Here is a 13,765-nt window from a genome sequence, read left to right as displayed (position 1 = left end):
AAAACCAACAAATAAATGATCTCATATTTCATCTCAAAATCCTAGAAAAAGAAGAGCAAAACAATAGCAAAAGAATAGAAGGCAAGAAATAATTAAAATTAGAGCGGAAATTAATGAGATCGAAACGAAAGAAACAATTGAAAAAATTGACCAAACCAAAAGTTGGTTCTTTGAAAAAATAAATAAAATTGACAGACCCTTAGCCATGCTAACGAAGAGAAGAAGAGAGAGAACCCAAATTACTAGCATACGGGATGAAAAAGGTAATATCACAACAGACACTTCAGAAATACAGATGATAATCAGAAATTATTTTGAATCCTTATACTCCAATAAAATAGAAGATAGTGAAGGCATCGATAAATTTCTTAAGTCATATGATCTGACCAGATTGAGTCAGGAAGATACAGACGACCTAAACAGACCAATAACAATAGAGGAAATAGAAGAAACCATCAAAAGACTACCAACTAAGAAAAGCCCAGGACCGGATGGGTATACAGCAGAGTTTTACAAAACCTTTAAAGAGGAACTAACACCAATACTTTTCAAGCTATTCTAGGAAGTAGAAAAAGAGGGAGAACTTCCAAATACATTCTACGAGGCCAACATCACCCTGATTCCTAAACCAGACAGAGACACTTCAAAGAAAGAAAACTACAGACCAATATCTCTAATGAACCTAGATGCAAAAATCCTCAATAAAATTCAGGTGAATCGGATTCAAAATCATATCAAAAAAATTATACACCATGATCAAGTAGGATTCATCCCTGGGATGCAAGGCTGGTTCAATATACAGAAATCAATAAATGTTATTCACCACACCAATAGACTTAAAAATAAGAACCATATGATGATCTCAATACATGCAGAAAAAGCATTCGACAAAGTACAACATTCCTTTATGTTCAAAACTCTAGAAAAACTAGGGATTACAGGAACATACCTCAATATTGTAAAAGCAATCTCTGCTAAGCCTCAGGCTAGTATCATTCTGAATGGAGAAAAATTGAAGGCATTCCCTCTCAAATCTGGAATAAGACAGGGATGCCCTCTCTCACCACTTCTGTTCAACATAGTCCTCGAAACACTGGCCAGAGCAATTAGACAGACGAAAGAAATTAAAGGCATAAAAATAGGAAAAGAAGAACTTAAATTATCACTATTTGCAGATGATATGATTCTATACCTAACAGACCTAAAAGGGCCTACAAAGAAACTATTAGAGCTAATAAATGAATTCAGCAAAGTGGCAGGATATAAAATCAACACGCATAAATCAAATGCATTCTTGTATATCAGCGACAAATCCTCTGAAATGGAAATGACGACAACTACTCCATTCACAATATCCCCCCAAAAAATAAAATACTTGGGAATTAACCTAACAAAAGAGGTGAAAGACCTATACAGTGAAAACTACAGAACCCTAAAGAGAGATATAGAAGAAGACCTCAGAAGATGGAAAAATATTCCTTGTTCATGGATAGGCAGAACTAACATCATCAAAATGGCGATATTACCAAAAGTTCTCTATAAGTTCAATGCTATCCCAATCAAAATCCCAACAGCATTTCTTGTAGAAATAGATAAAACAATCATGAAATTCATATGGAATAATAAAAGACCCAGAATAGCAAAAACAATGCTAAGCAGGAAGTGTGAATCAGGCGGTATAGCGATACCAGACTTCAAACTATACTACAAAGCAATAGTAACAAAAACAGCATGGTACTCATACCAAAACAGGCGGGTGGACCAATGGTACCGAATAGAGGGCACAGTAACCAATCCACAAAACTACAAGTATCTTATATTTGATAAAGGGGCTAAAAGCATGCAATGGAGGAAGGATAGCATCTTCAACAAATGGTGCTGGGAAAACTGGAAATCCATTTGCATCAAAATGAAACTGAATCCCTTTCTCTCGCCATGCACAAAAGTTAACTCAAAATGGATTAAGGAGCTCGATATTAAATCAGAGACACGGCGTCTGATAGAAGAAAAAGTTGGCTACGATCTACATATTGTGGAGTCAGGCTCCAAATTCCTTAATAGGACACCCATAGCCCAAGAGTTAACAACAAGAATAAACAAATTGGACTTACTTAAACTAAAAAGTTTTTTCTCAGCAAGAGAAACAATAAAAGAGGTAAATAGAGAGCCTACATCCTGGGAACAAATTTTTACCCCCCACACTTCCGATAGAGCCCTAATATCCAGAATGTACAAAGAACTCAAAAAATTAAACAATAAGATAACAAATAACCCAATTAACAAATGGGCCAAGGACCTGAACAGACACTTCTCAGAGAAGGACATACAATCAATCAACAAGTACATGAAAAAATGCTCACCATCTCTAGCAATCAGAGAAATGCAAATCAAAACCACCCTAAGATACCATCTCACTCCAGTAAGATTGGCAGCCATTATGAAGTCAAACAACAATACGTGTTGGCGGGGATGTGGGGAAAAGGGTACACTTGTACACTGCTGGTGGGGCTGCAAAATGGTGAGGCCAATTTGGAAAGCAGTATGGAGATTACTGGGAAAGCTGGGAATGGATCCACCATTTGACCCAGCTATCGCACTTCTCGGACTATTCCCTGAGGACCTAAAAAAAGCGCTCTATAGGGATACGGCTGCATCAATGATTATAGCGGCACAATTCACAATAGCTAGACTGTGGAACCAATCTAGATGCCCCTCAATAGATGAATGGATAAAAAAAATGTGGCATCTATACACAATGGAGTATTATGCAGCACTAAGAAATGACAAAATCATAGAATTTGCAGGGAAATGGATGGCATTAGAACAGATTATGCTAAGCGAAGCTAGCCAAGCCCTAAAAAACAAATGCCAAATGTCTGCTTTGATATAAAGAGAACAACTAAGAACAGAACAGGAAGGAAGCGCATGAGGAAAAGACTACAGTAAACAAAGACGAATGGGGGGAGAGAAACGGAGAGAGAAGGGAAAGCACATGGAAATAGTAGGAGACCTTCAATGATACATAGAATTATAAGAGGTTATGAGGGGCAAGGGGGAGGGAAAAAAAGGGAGAGAATTGAACAACAGCAGGGGAGGTAGAGAGGGAAGATGGGAGGGGAGGGGAGAGGGGATAGTAGGGGATAGGAAAGGTAGCAGAATACAACAGTCACTAATATGGCATTATGTAAAAATGTGAATATGTAACAGAGGTGATTCTGCAATCTGTATTTGGGGTGAAAATGGGAGTTCAAAACACAATTTGAGTCAAATGTATGAAAGATGATATATCATGAGCTATGTAATGCTTTAAATAATCAATAAAACAAGTACATGAAAAAATGCTCACCATCACTAGCAGTCAGAGAAATGCAAATCAAAATCACCCTAAGATACCATCTCACTCCAGTAAGATTGGCAGCCATTAGGAAGTCCAACAACAACAAGTGCTGGCGAGGATGCGGGGAAAAGGGTACACTTGTTCATTGTTGGTGGGACTGCAAATTGGTGCAGCCAATTTGGAAAGCAGTATGGAGATTTCTTGGAAAGCTGGGAATGGAACTACCATTTGACCCAGCTATTGCCCTTCTCGGACTATTCCCTAAAGACCTAATAAGAGCATGCTACAGGGACACTGCTACATCGATGTTCATAGCAGCACAATTCACGATAGCAAGATTGTGGAACCAACCTAGATGCCCTTCAATAGATGAATGGATAAAAAAAATGTGGCATTTATACACAATGGAGTATTACTCTGCATTAAGAAATGACAAAATCATAGAATTTGGAGGGAAATGGATGGCATTAGAGCAGATTATGCTAAGCGAAGCTAGCCAATCCTTAAACAACAAATGCCAAATGACTGCTTTGATATAAGGGGAGTAACCAAGGACAGGGTAGGGACGAAGAGCTTGAGAAGAAGATTAACATTAAACAGGGATGATAGGTGGGAGGGAAAGGGAGAGAGAAGGGAAATCACATGGAATTGGAAGGTGAGCCTCAGCGTCATACTCAATTACATATAAGAGGAAAGGAGGGGTAAGAGAAAAATAATACAAGTGAAGAAATGATTTACAGTAGAGGGGGTAGAGAGAGAAAAGGGGAGGGGAGGGGAGGGGAGGGGAAGGGGGATAGTAGAGAATAGGATAAACAGCAGAATACATCAGTCACTAGAATGGCAATATGTAAATCAATGGAAGTGTAACTGATGTGATACACCAATCGGTATACGGGGTAAAAATGGGAGTTGATAACCCACTTGAATCAAATTGTGAAATATGATAAAAAAAAGAACAAAATCCAAATAAAGACACCATCAAGCTGAAACAGAGAAATTACAGTAACAAAACAAAACAAGTCACTATAAACCAAACCTTTTTAGGGAACTACTTAAGGAAAAGGAGGATGATTCCAGGAGGAAGTTCTGAGGCGCAAAACAGAAATGGTGAGAAACTCAAGTAGAACTGTGGGTCTGGGTTATTGCTCAGTGGCAGAGTGTGCTTGGCCCATGCAAAGCCCTGGGTTTGATCCCCAGGTGTAAAATAAAGTCTGATCAAAGCCAAAAAAAAAAAAGAAAGAAAGAAATATTCCACTTTTACATGGGAATAGATGCTTAGGAGAAAAAATCCCACTAGAATGAAGGCCCTAATACAAAGTCACCTCAAGTCTTGTCCTTGAGACATTTGAAACTAGAGGAAGACTACATCTAACTAAAGATGCCAGTGAGAGCTGACCTAGCTCAATTCCCAACTGGAATAAAGTAATCTACCCTAAATTCTTTCTGCCTACTAGAGGAAAGAAGAAACTGTCTCCTGTTGCAAATAACATTGATTTTAGTTTCTATGATTATGTACAACATTCAGCATATAGTAAAATATCATGAGACCTGTGAAAAAGCCAGGAAATATTTGAAGAGGAAATGGTCAAGAGATTTCCAAAATCAGTGATAGAATCAGGCCATAGAATCAAGAAACTTAAAATGGATAAACATAGGAAATTATCCCAAAGCAACTGTTGTCAAATTTATGACAAAATAAAGATGACTTCTTAAAAATAAGAGAAAGCTAGGTGCAGTGGCACATGCCTATAATCTCATTGACTCTGGAGATAGTAGGAGGAGTATTTCAAGTTTAAGCCCAGTGAATGAGACACTGTCTCAAAAAATAAGGGTGGAGGGTATATCTCGGTAGTAAAACACCCCTGGGTTCAGTCCCCAGTACAAAAACAAAAACAACCCAAAACTGATATCTGACTTTTTAACAAATGCATAATACTCTTACAGAGACTATGTAAGGCAAAAGACAATGGAAAGACATCTTTAAAGTGCCAAAAGAGTAGGAGGAGGGAACCCTAGAATTTTAAACCCAGCAAATCCTAGAATTTGCATATAGTGAAAGCATCCTTCAAAAAATAAGACAAAGTAAAAATATTTTCTGGCTAAACAAAAACTGAATTCATTAGCAGCAGGCCCTTATTACAAGTTTTTCAGGTTGGAGGAAAATGATTCCAGATAGAAGTATGAAATGCATGAAGGAATGAAGCACATATAAATGGAAACTATTTGGATAAATATAAATAAATATTGACTTCTTTAAGTCATATTAATAACTATATTTTCACATAAATGTGGAAGTAAAATAGAACAATGGCATAAAAGGAAGGAAGGTATAATTGAAATTAAACAAGAGATTCTTCCATTGTTCTAGAAATGTTAAGAATATCAATTTAGTTTGACTAGGCCAGAATAGTAAATACACCTTTTTATTTTGCAAATACAGAAATTTATAATTAAAATTCTAACAGAGAAAAATGGAATAACAAAAATACCCTTTATTAATCTAAAAGAAGTTAGGAAATAAAGGAGCATGGGGAAAATCAAAAGTAAATAATGTACAGTGAATTTAAGTTCAGCTAGATCATGTGTTACGTTAAGTGTAAATGAAATAAACATTGAGTTAAATTCAAAGATTGATTTTTTCATACATTAAGAAAAGTTTATTAAAATGTATACCAAAAAATTGATAAAATACATGAAATTGTCAAATTTTTTGAAAAGTATAATTTATCCAAATTAACTCAAGAAGAAAGTCATAATAGCTTTATATCTGTAAAAGAAATTGAGGCATGAAGATTTAATTTAAAGCCTTATCATAAAGGAAAATTCAGGATTTCCAGCTTCCAAATAAGATACACAACACTAGAAGTAGTGTGTTCTCAAGCTAACAAATAAAATAATTTAAAAAATGATAGATGTTCTTGAATCCTTCAGAAAGCTGAGACCACAAGTCAACCTGCTAATCTGAAATAAAAGGACACACAGCTGCCTCAAAGTTGAGATAGGATGCAAGTACCATTTCCCTTGGAGCAGTGCATAGAATGCAGATTGGCTGGCATGCAGAGATTTAAAATTTTCATTATTTCAAACAAATTATTAAGAGATTGAGTATAGTTTAGTGTGAGAGCCCAGAGAGCCTTGGACACTCTTCTCTTTGGATGCTCACTGTGTGTTCATTAGAAAGATTGAAGGAAAGACTAGAGGTCAGAGGAAGCGGGCATGAAGAGAAACATAACCATCATTGTTGGAAAGGCAGAAAGCTCCATTTGAATGCCTCAGACCTACAAATAAAGCGTTAGTCTGTTGCGGGAAAGGTATCACTGTTATCCCCAAAGAAAAAGTGAATGTCTATTGCAACTTGGGAAAATGAAAAGGGAAAAACAAGAAGCAGCAGCAAGACAAGACTTCTAGCATGAAAGAATGGGAGAATGTCCTGGAACCAACTCACTACAGTTCAGCTACATCAAGGGATATAGAGAGCTCTATTTCTGAGACCCAGAGGCATAGGACCTGCCTAAGACTGAAGCTGGACAAAGCACAGAGAAACAACTCCCCATACACACACTCCAACATCATATCTAAGCACTGATAACAACAGCAGTTTACCATTGTTAAAAGGCAGGATATAGAGAAAGACATTTTTTCTGAGGTATAGGTGTAAAGAGAAAGCCTATAGCTAAGAATGGGGCAGACAATAAAAAAACTAGTAAATCAGACTCTTACCTGAGCAAAAGATGATGCCAAAAGAATGTGAAACTGGAGATGCACCGAAGGTAAGCATAACAACAAAACTCAAACCCAGTTCAACTATAAATTGAACTGACTGAACTCCACTCATTGAAGATCCAGCAGATGAAGATATGTATCCATCTCTACATATATTATTATTTGTGCTATATCCAATATCCTGCTTTCAAATCCAAATTATAAATTATGCAAAGAAAATAAAAAAGGAAGGAAGGGAAGGGACTGTCAAGAGACCAAATCTAAACCAGGTTCAGAAATTAACCAGACATTGGAACGATCCAGAAAACTTTTTCTTTTTTTTTTTTTTTTAGTAAAAAAGACTAGTACTAGTACTAAAAGCTGTAGTTAGAAAAGGTGGACAACAACACATGAACAAATGAATTTTAGAAAAAAGATAAATGAACTATAAAATTGAAATAATTAGAAATCAAAAATAAAACCAATACCAAGATAAATGATGACTTTCATAGGCATATCAATAGACATAACACAGTCAAGGGAAAAACTTAAGTAAACCTGAAATAAGTCAATGTAAATTCCTGAACCAAAACACAAGGAGAAAGAAAAATGAAAAAAATAAAAGATTCTGACCATCCAAAGCTATGGGACACTTTTTTAAAAAAATATTTTTTAGTTATACATGGATGCAGTATCTTTATTTTGTTTATTTACTTTTATGTAATGCTGAGGATTGAACCCAGTGCCTCACACATGGGAGGCAAGCACTGTACCACCGAGCCACACCACAGTCACCAATGGGACACTTTTTAATGGGCCTAACATCTACATATTTGAAATCTCAGAAAAGATAAAAGAATTATTGGAAGATGTAATAGAAAAGAATTTTCCAAAGACAATGAATAACATCAAAGTTTAGATCCAAGAAGCTTAGAGAACCCCAGGCAAAATAAATTTATAAAAAGAAGAAACCAAATCACCTAGAAATTCTGACTTGAAAATGAAAAATGAAAAAAATCCTTAAAGCACCTGGGTGTAGGGGAGACACATTACATATAGAGGAATAAAGAAAGGACACAGACTTTATGTCAGAAACAATCAAACCAGAAGATGATGGAGTTAACATCTTTAAAATGCTAAGGGTTGAAGAGGAAAACTGTCAAAAACATTCAATCCCCAGTGAAATTATCTATCATAAATAAAGTCATTTCAAATAACTGAAAACTGAATTATCAATAAAGCTTCACTAAAAGAAATTTTAAAGAAGATTGTTTAGGGACAAGGAATATGGTGCCAGGCAAAAACTTACTCAACATAAAGAAATGAAGATCCCCAGAAAAATTTTAAAATGGAAATTAATATAAAATAGTTTTGGGAGCATAAATGAAGACAATTTTGTTGTTATTTTGCACAATGCATAAAATTAAAAATATAGTAACAATAAATACAAAATGGAGGTAGGAGTTGGAAGTCTACTGTTAAGAGTATTTAAGATTACAGTCAGGCACTCCATGATTCAGTCTATGATGGATCACGCAGACTGTCGTGGACCTGTAAGACTATAACATCTAGTGGTGATATAGCTATCTTAGTCTTAACACTTAGTCTAAACACTCTGATGTTTGCAGGATGACAGAATTGCCTTATAAGGCATTCCTTAATAATACCTGTTCTTATTTGGTACATGACTGTGTATGTAAATCATAATACTATTGCTTGCAGGTAGATTGTGATTACTTAAAAATATGTACTATAAACTTTAAGGCAAGGAGCACCAGACTATAGCCTGTGTACCAAATCAGCCCATTTATGCATGATTTTGTGGAACTGTAGAATTGTACTGAAATCTCTTGATTTCCTGTTAGCTACTGCAATGTGGTGTTTTGTGGTAAAGCTTCAAGTGAACTGGAAATGGAATGCAGCTCAGTAGATAGAGCTTGAGTCAAGAGCTTCTTTCTCACCTCTAATGAGCTTCACAGTCTCTCTCACAGAATCTTTACCACTTCCCTTTATGCCTCTGCTCTGATGGCCATCCTACTAACTGGGCTCCTCTGCCTATGGTATCATTTCCGTTTTCTTATAAGTCTGTCTTGAAATAACTTCAGCGTGCCACAGCTTTCCAATTCTATCTCATGGCATCATTTATAGATTCTTCTCCTATCTAGCTCTTAATTTCAACTTCTGTTTCACAAAACAAGACTATTTGATCTAGCTTATCTTTTCTTGACAGTTTGTTTCATAGGTATCTGATAACCTAAAGATATTTTGCTCTTGCAACAGATGTCCATTCTTATCCAAATATCAGTAGCTTAATTATTAGTCCAGTTCTTGACTATTTTGGCAGAAATTTCTCTGGATGAAGAATTTTTCTTTTCAAAGGAAAGATGCTCCACATAATAAGTATTCAAGGTCTGGCTATTTCAGTGTACTTTGCATAGATTTTAGTCCATATTCTAATACATTACCTTGTTTTAACAAACCTTGTCTTTTATGAATTAATTTTTGGTAGTTAAACACATTTTTCAGTGAAGTCAATTTTTATAGTATTCCTCATATAACCTTTCTCATCTAGAAATAGATATTCTAACTAATTCTCAGTTTAAATATAAACACTTGAGTTTTCTATCCACAGTCCAGGTAAGCTGTGGGAAACAGACTTAAAGTATTGAATTTCTAAATCTCAGAAGTTAGATCCTATGTTCCCTCCTAAGTTCTCCATACAATTTTTTACATTTAGAAATTTCATTGTTTTATTAGTGCATTATAGTTATACATAATAGTGACATTCGTAAAAATGCATACAACAATTTGCTCTAAAACACTTTTGATGGTACTCACTTCAGGACCCTGGCCTCTAAATGGAGCTTTACCTTTTGGGAATGTCTGAAAGTCTGAATCTCACATAAGGAAGAATAAATGAAGCCAATGATATCTCTGGGATAATACTAGTTACCCTGACTTTGCTCAAGAAGTCCCATAATGGAATTGAAATTTTCTCTCCTTAGAGGATACCCTCCAAAGGGAGGAGTAGACACACATCACCTGTGCTCTCACATTAGAACACTTGATTTAAATTAATTCATGGATTTGATGACTTGCCTTAGCATTCTGCAAGTTATAGTGAAAATCCTAGCCAGTTCCCAGGATTGAAACCATACCCTTCTAAACTGTCCTCACCACACAGTCCTTTTGGCTTTCAATAATAATCCACAAATGGGCTCAGACGTGCCGTTCCCTTGTATGTAATTAGATGAATCTGGAAATGAAAAGTTAGGTGTGCTAAAGTGGGGAGATGGGTAGAAGAAGGGGGAAATGAAGAAAAAATAGTAAATCTGAGGCCATCAAAGTAATTTCATACTTGATGCTAGTGTTTGGTTTTCTAAAAGAAAGGATGTTTGGCTAAGAAAGAAATCAGTCATGATTCTTAGAAGGGAGTTGTTTCTTTCAGCATTTAAAAATGTTTTGTTTTAATTTTTAAGATGATTATAGATCTTGGGGCATTCAGAAAAGTGAACTTTATAAACCAGAACAAACTTATCATCCCCCAACTGTGAAATTTGGAAATTCAACTACCTTTCAGGATGACTATGTTCCTCAGGAGATAAAACCGAGGCAAAGCTTTAAGCCCTTCTCTGTGGTCAAGAGTTCTACAGCCCCTTTTAATGGTGATACAAGTCATCGCATTGATTATGTACCGCATAAGCTAGAAATCAAGTTTGAAAAGCCAAAAGAAGTTTACAAGCCAACTGACCAACCTTTTGAGGATCTCACAACTCACCGGAATGACTTTCAGGGTCTTATTGGTGAAACTGCAAAAATCTGCAGACCTGCCCACACCAGAGTGACCCAAAGTGCTCAATTTGAAGGAAACACTGAATTCCGGGAAAGTTTCCAACCGTGGGAAATCCCACCACCAGAAGTCAAGAAAGTACCAGAGTATGTGCCCCCTACAGGCAGCATGCAGTTAAACAGCACAAGCCACCTTGACTATGTTCCCTATCAGGCCAACCGTGTTGTTCCCATCAGGCCAGTTTCTCACAGAAGAAAAAACAATTTTCCTTTCCAAGGAAAAAGCACCATGAAAGAAGATTTTCCAGTATGGGAAATTTGTCGTCAAGGGCTCATTAAGCAGCAGCAGCAGATTCCCAACCCTTCTGGAAAATTTGATGGTTTGAGCACTTTCAGATCTCACTATGTGCCACATGAATTGATTCCAACAGAGAGTTGCAAACCTTTAAATGTTGCTCTTAAGAGTTCTGTTCCATTCGATGATATCACTATGTATTCTATAGAGTACACACCAAAGAAACAGGAAATCTGCCCAGCTAGCTATCCCTCTCCTCCAGGCTATATATTTGAAAATACAAATTCCCAAGGCCATAAATTCTTCCGCAAGATCACTCCTGCAGTGAAAGCCTCCTAATCATCAAATTATACTTAAAAGGAAGCTAACTACAAGGTATTGATTTTTCAAGGGAAAACCTGATTTTTATAGTGAAAAAACTATAAGATAAACATGATTTTTCAGATTTTTAAACAAAATTGGAAAATGTATTATAGGAGAATCAGAATCTTAAAATCAATTTTTTACTGATATTTTAATCAAGATTGTGTTTAATTTGCATTTCTGAATGTTGAATAATGTACATTCCCATCTGAACTACTTTAATATTTAGCATACTGTTTGATATTTTATCCTTAATCTATTATCATTTGCACTTCTGTTTATAATTATGGCAATTATGTGGTTATAAAGGTCATATACCAGTTACCACTTATCAAGAACATTGGGACCATCTACAGCAACACTGAAAACAACAACATATGGATTTCTCTTCCAAAACAGTACGATTCAGTTTCCTCAGATTTTAAGGCACCCAGGTAGTGTACACCAAGTCAAGTTTTGGGGCAGTGCTGGAGACCACTCCTCACTACACTGAAGTTAGTAAGAAACATTGCAACATGACAGCTTTTGAGGGCTGGAAATCAGAGCACATGAGCTCAAATCCTACTGCCATCAGTTTCTATTTGTGCCACCTTAAGCAGGTGCCTCAGGTCTCTGAGCTTCTTTGTCTTCATTTGTAGAAGAATATCTCTTCTGCCTACCACACTGTTTGTTTTGAGCATCAGATGACATGATGCATCTTAATCCATAAAGTAAAAGTACAAATGTAAGCAAAGAATTGTTAATAAATCACTCAATTGCTTTTGTATATTTTCACCTTTCCAAATAAGGATAATTTCCTATTCAATCATCATTTCCTGGCATGTAGTAAAGATTGCAAAATAACCTACTTCATTTTGACCACCTCTGAGAGGAGTTTTGCCCTCTCTAGAGTCACAGGGATTTGAACAGCTGTTACAGACAATGAGACCTTAGATTGGGGTGAATCACACAGTTGCTAGAATGATGTTAGGAAGAATGATAGCTCTGAAGAAATCTTCAGGGTAAACTTAAGTAATTATGTACCTAATTGTTATGCCCAGACTTTATGTTCAGAAAGAAGTAGAACCAGGCCCCAAATGGGGTATAATCACCTCACTGACCATTTCCAGTGTGAAGAAAAGGGATAGGGAGGGAAGGAAAAAATGATGTCAGCAAGCAAAGTAGAAACAAATATTTACAAATGTGGAAAATTCTCTAATGAATCAAACTGGGCGGGCTTTTGTTAAATAAATGATTGCATTATGGAAGAATATGATTTATTTTAGCATAAGGTCTTTTATTGCTTCAGAATTGTTTCCAAGTATATACTTTATTGATAATAAACTCATAAGTATATTGATTAAATATTTCTAATTATTTGACAAGAATTTGTTCTTACAGTTGTACTTAGTGAAAATATGTTATGTGAAATTTTATATTTCTATGCAATATTAATAAAACAAAAAGAATGGATTTTTCATGAAGTCATGTACCCAATTTTTTTAAAAATGACAGCTTTTTTATTACAGTCTAGGTTGACCTATATGTGAGTAGACATTCTTAAATAAAAACCCTGATAGATACTCAGAATTAAAAATCAGGTATACTACAGCACTCTGTCATCCCGGCCCATATTCCAATGATGAATATTCAGATCCCTCCATACTTTGATAGGTTCAATCTCCCTGGACAGAGGTCACCCTTAATAAGACATTTACTGGGATTTCCTGAGGCAATTTGCCATAGGCTGAGGATCCAATTATCAGTGTGCTGATAATACCTTCAAAAGTGTATTATCAGCACACTTTTTAAATAGCCTTTTTGAAGTTTGCTAACTCATTATTTCAAGGTTCATTTTTGCTTTCTTTGGTGGATTTTAAAGGGTTTCCTTTAGTCAAGGGGTTCAGCAAAATCTATCTGAAAGAGATGACCAATCAGCCAAATCTTGAAATATAAGCACAAACTTATCAAGATAGGTGAGAAGAAAGAGCATAAACACAGGTACAAAGGGATTAGCATCTCTGTGTCTGAGTTGGAGATTAGTAAGATATAGAGGTAGAAAACTTGCAATCCCCAATTCATCACCTTCTTAAGTTTCCTTGAAATATTATGCAGATACACACATTCATACATGTGAACAGCACTGGAAACCAGTAATATTATTTAACAACATGCCAGATTCTAGAATGAAGTTCCACTAAGGCAAACTTGGATGAATCTGATAAAGAGGCAAATTCAGAGAGAAAAGTTGGCAAGAAATTTTCACTTCCACCCTATCCCATTTCCACCCTGTCTTTCCC

At 35.9% G+C, this 13,765-nt stretch overlaps 1 protein-coding gene across 1 annotated transcript in view; it reads left to right on the top strand.

Moving 5' to 3' along the window:
* The window catches only part of SAXO2 (stabilizer of axonemal microtubules 2), a 30,442-nt gene extending 17,666 nt beyond the window's left edge, over window positions 1–12,776 (top strand). The window contains exon 4 of the mRNA XM_081293598.1: window positions 10,519–12,776. Within this exon, the coding sequence (XP_081149724.1) occupies window positions 10,519–11,462 (944 nt within the window). The 3' untranslated portion in view covers window positions 11,463–12,776. The remainder of the gene's footprint in view (window positions 1–10,518) is intronic.
* The last annotated feature ends 989 nt before the right edge of the window (window positions 12,777–13,765 follow it).

This window comes from Spermophilus citellus (assembly GCF_964194105.1).
Source record: "Spermophilus citellus genome assembly, chromosome: 4".
NCBI classification, from domain to species: Eukaryota; Metazoa; Chordata; class Mammalia; order Rodentia; family Sciuridae; genus Spermophilus; species Spermophilus citellus.
The sequence above is the reverse complement of the archived record's forward strand: the minus strand, read 5'-3'. Positions and strand labels throughout refer to the sequence as shown.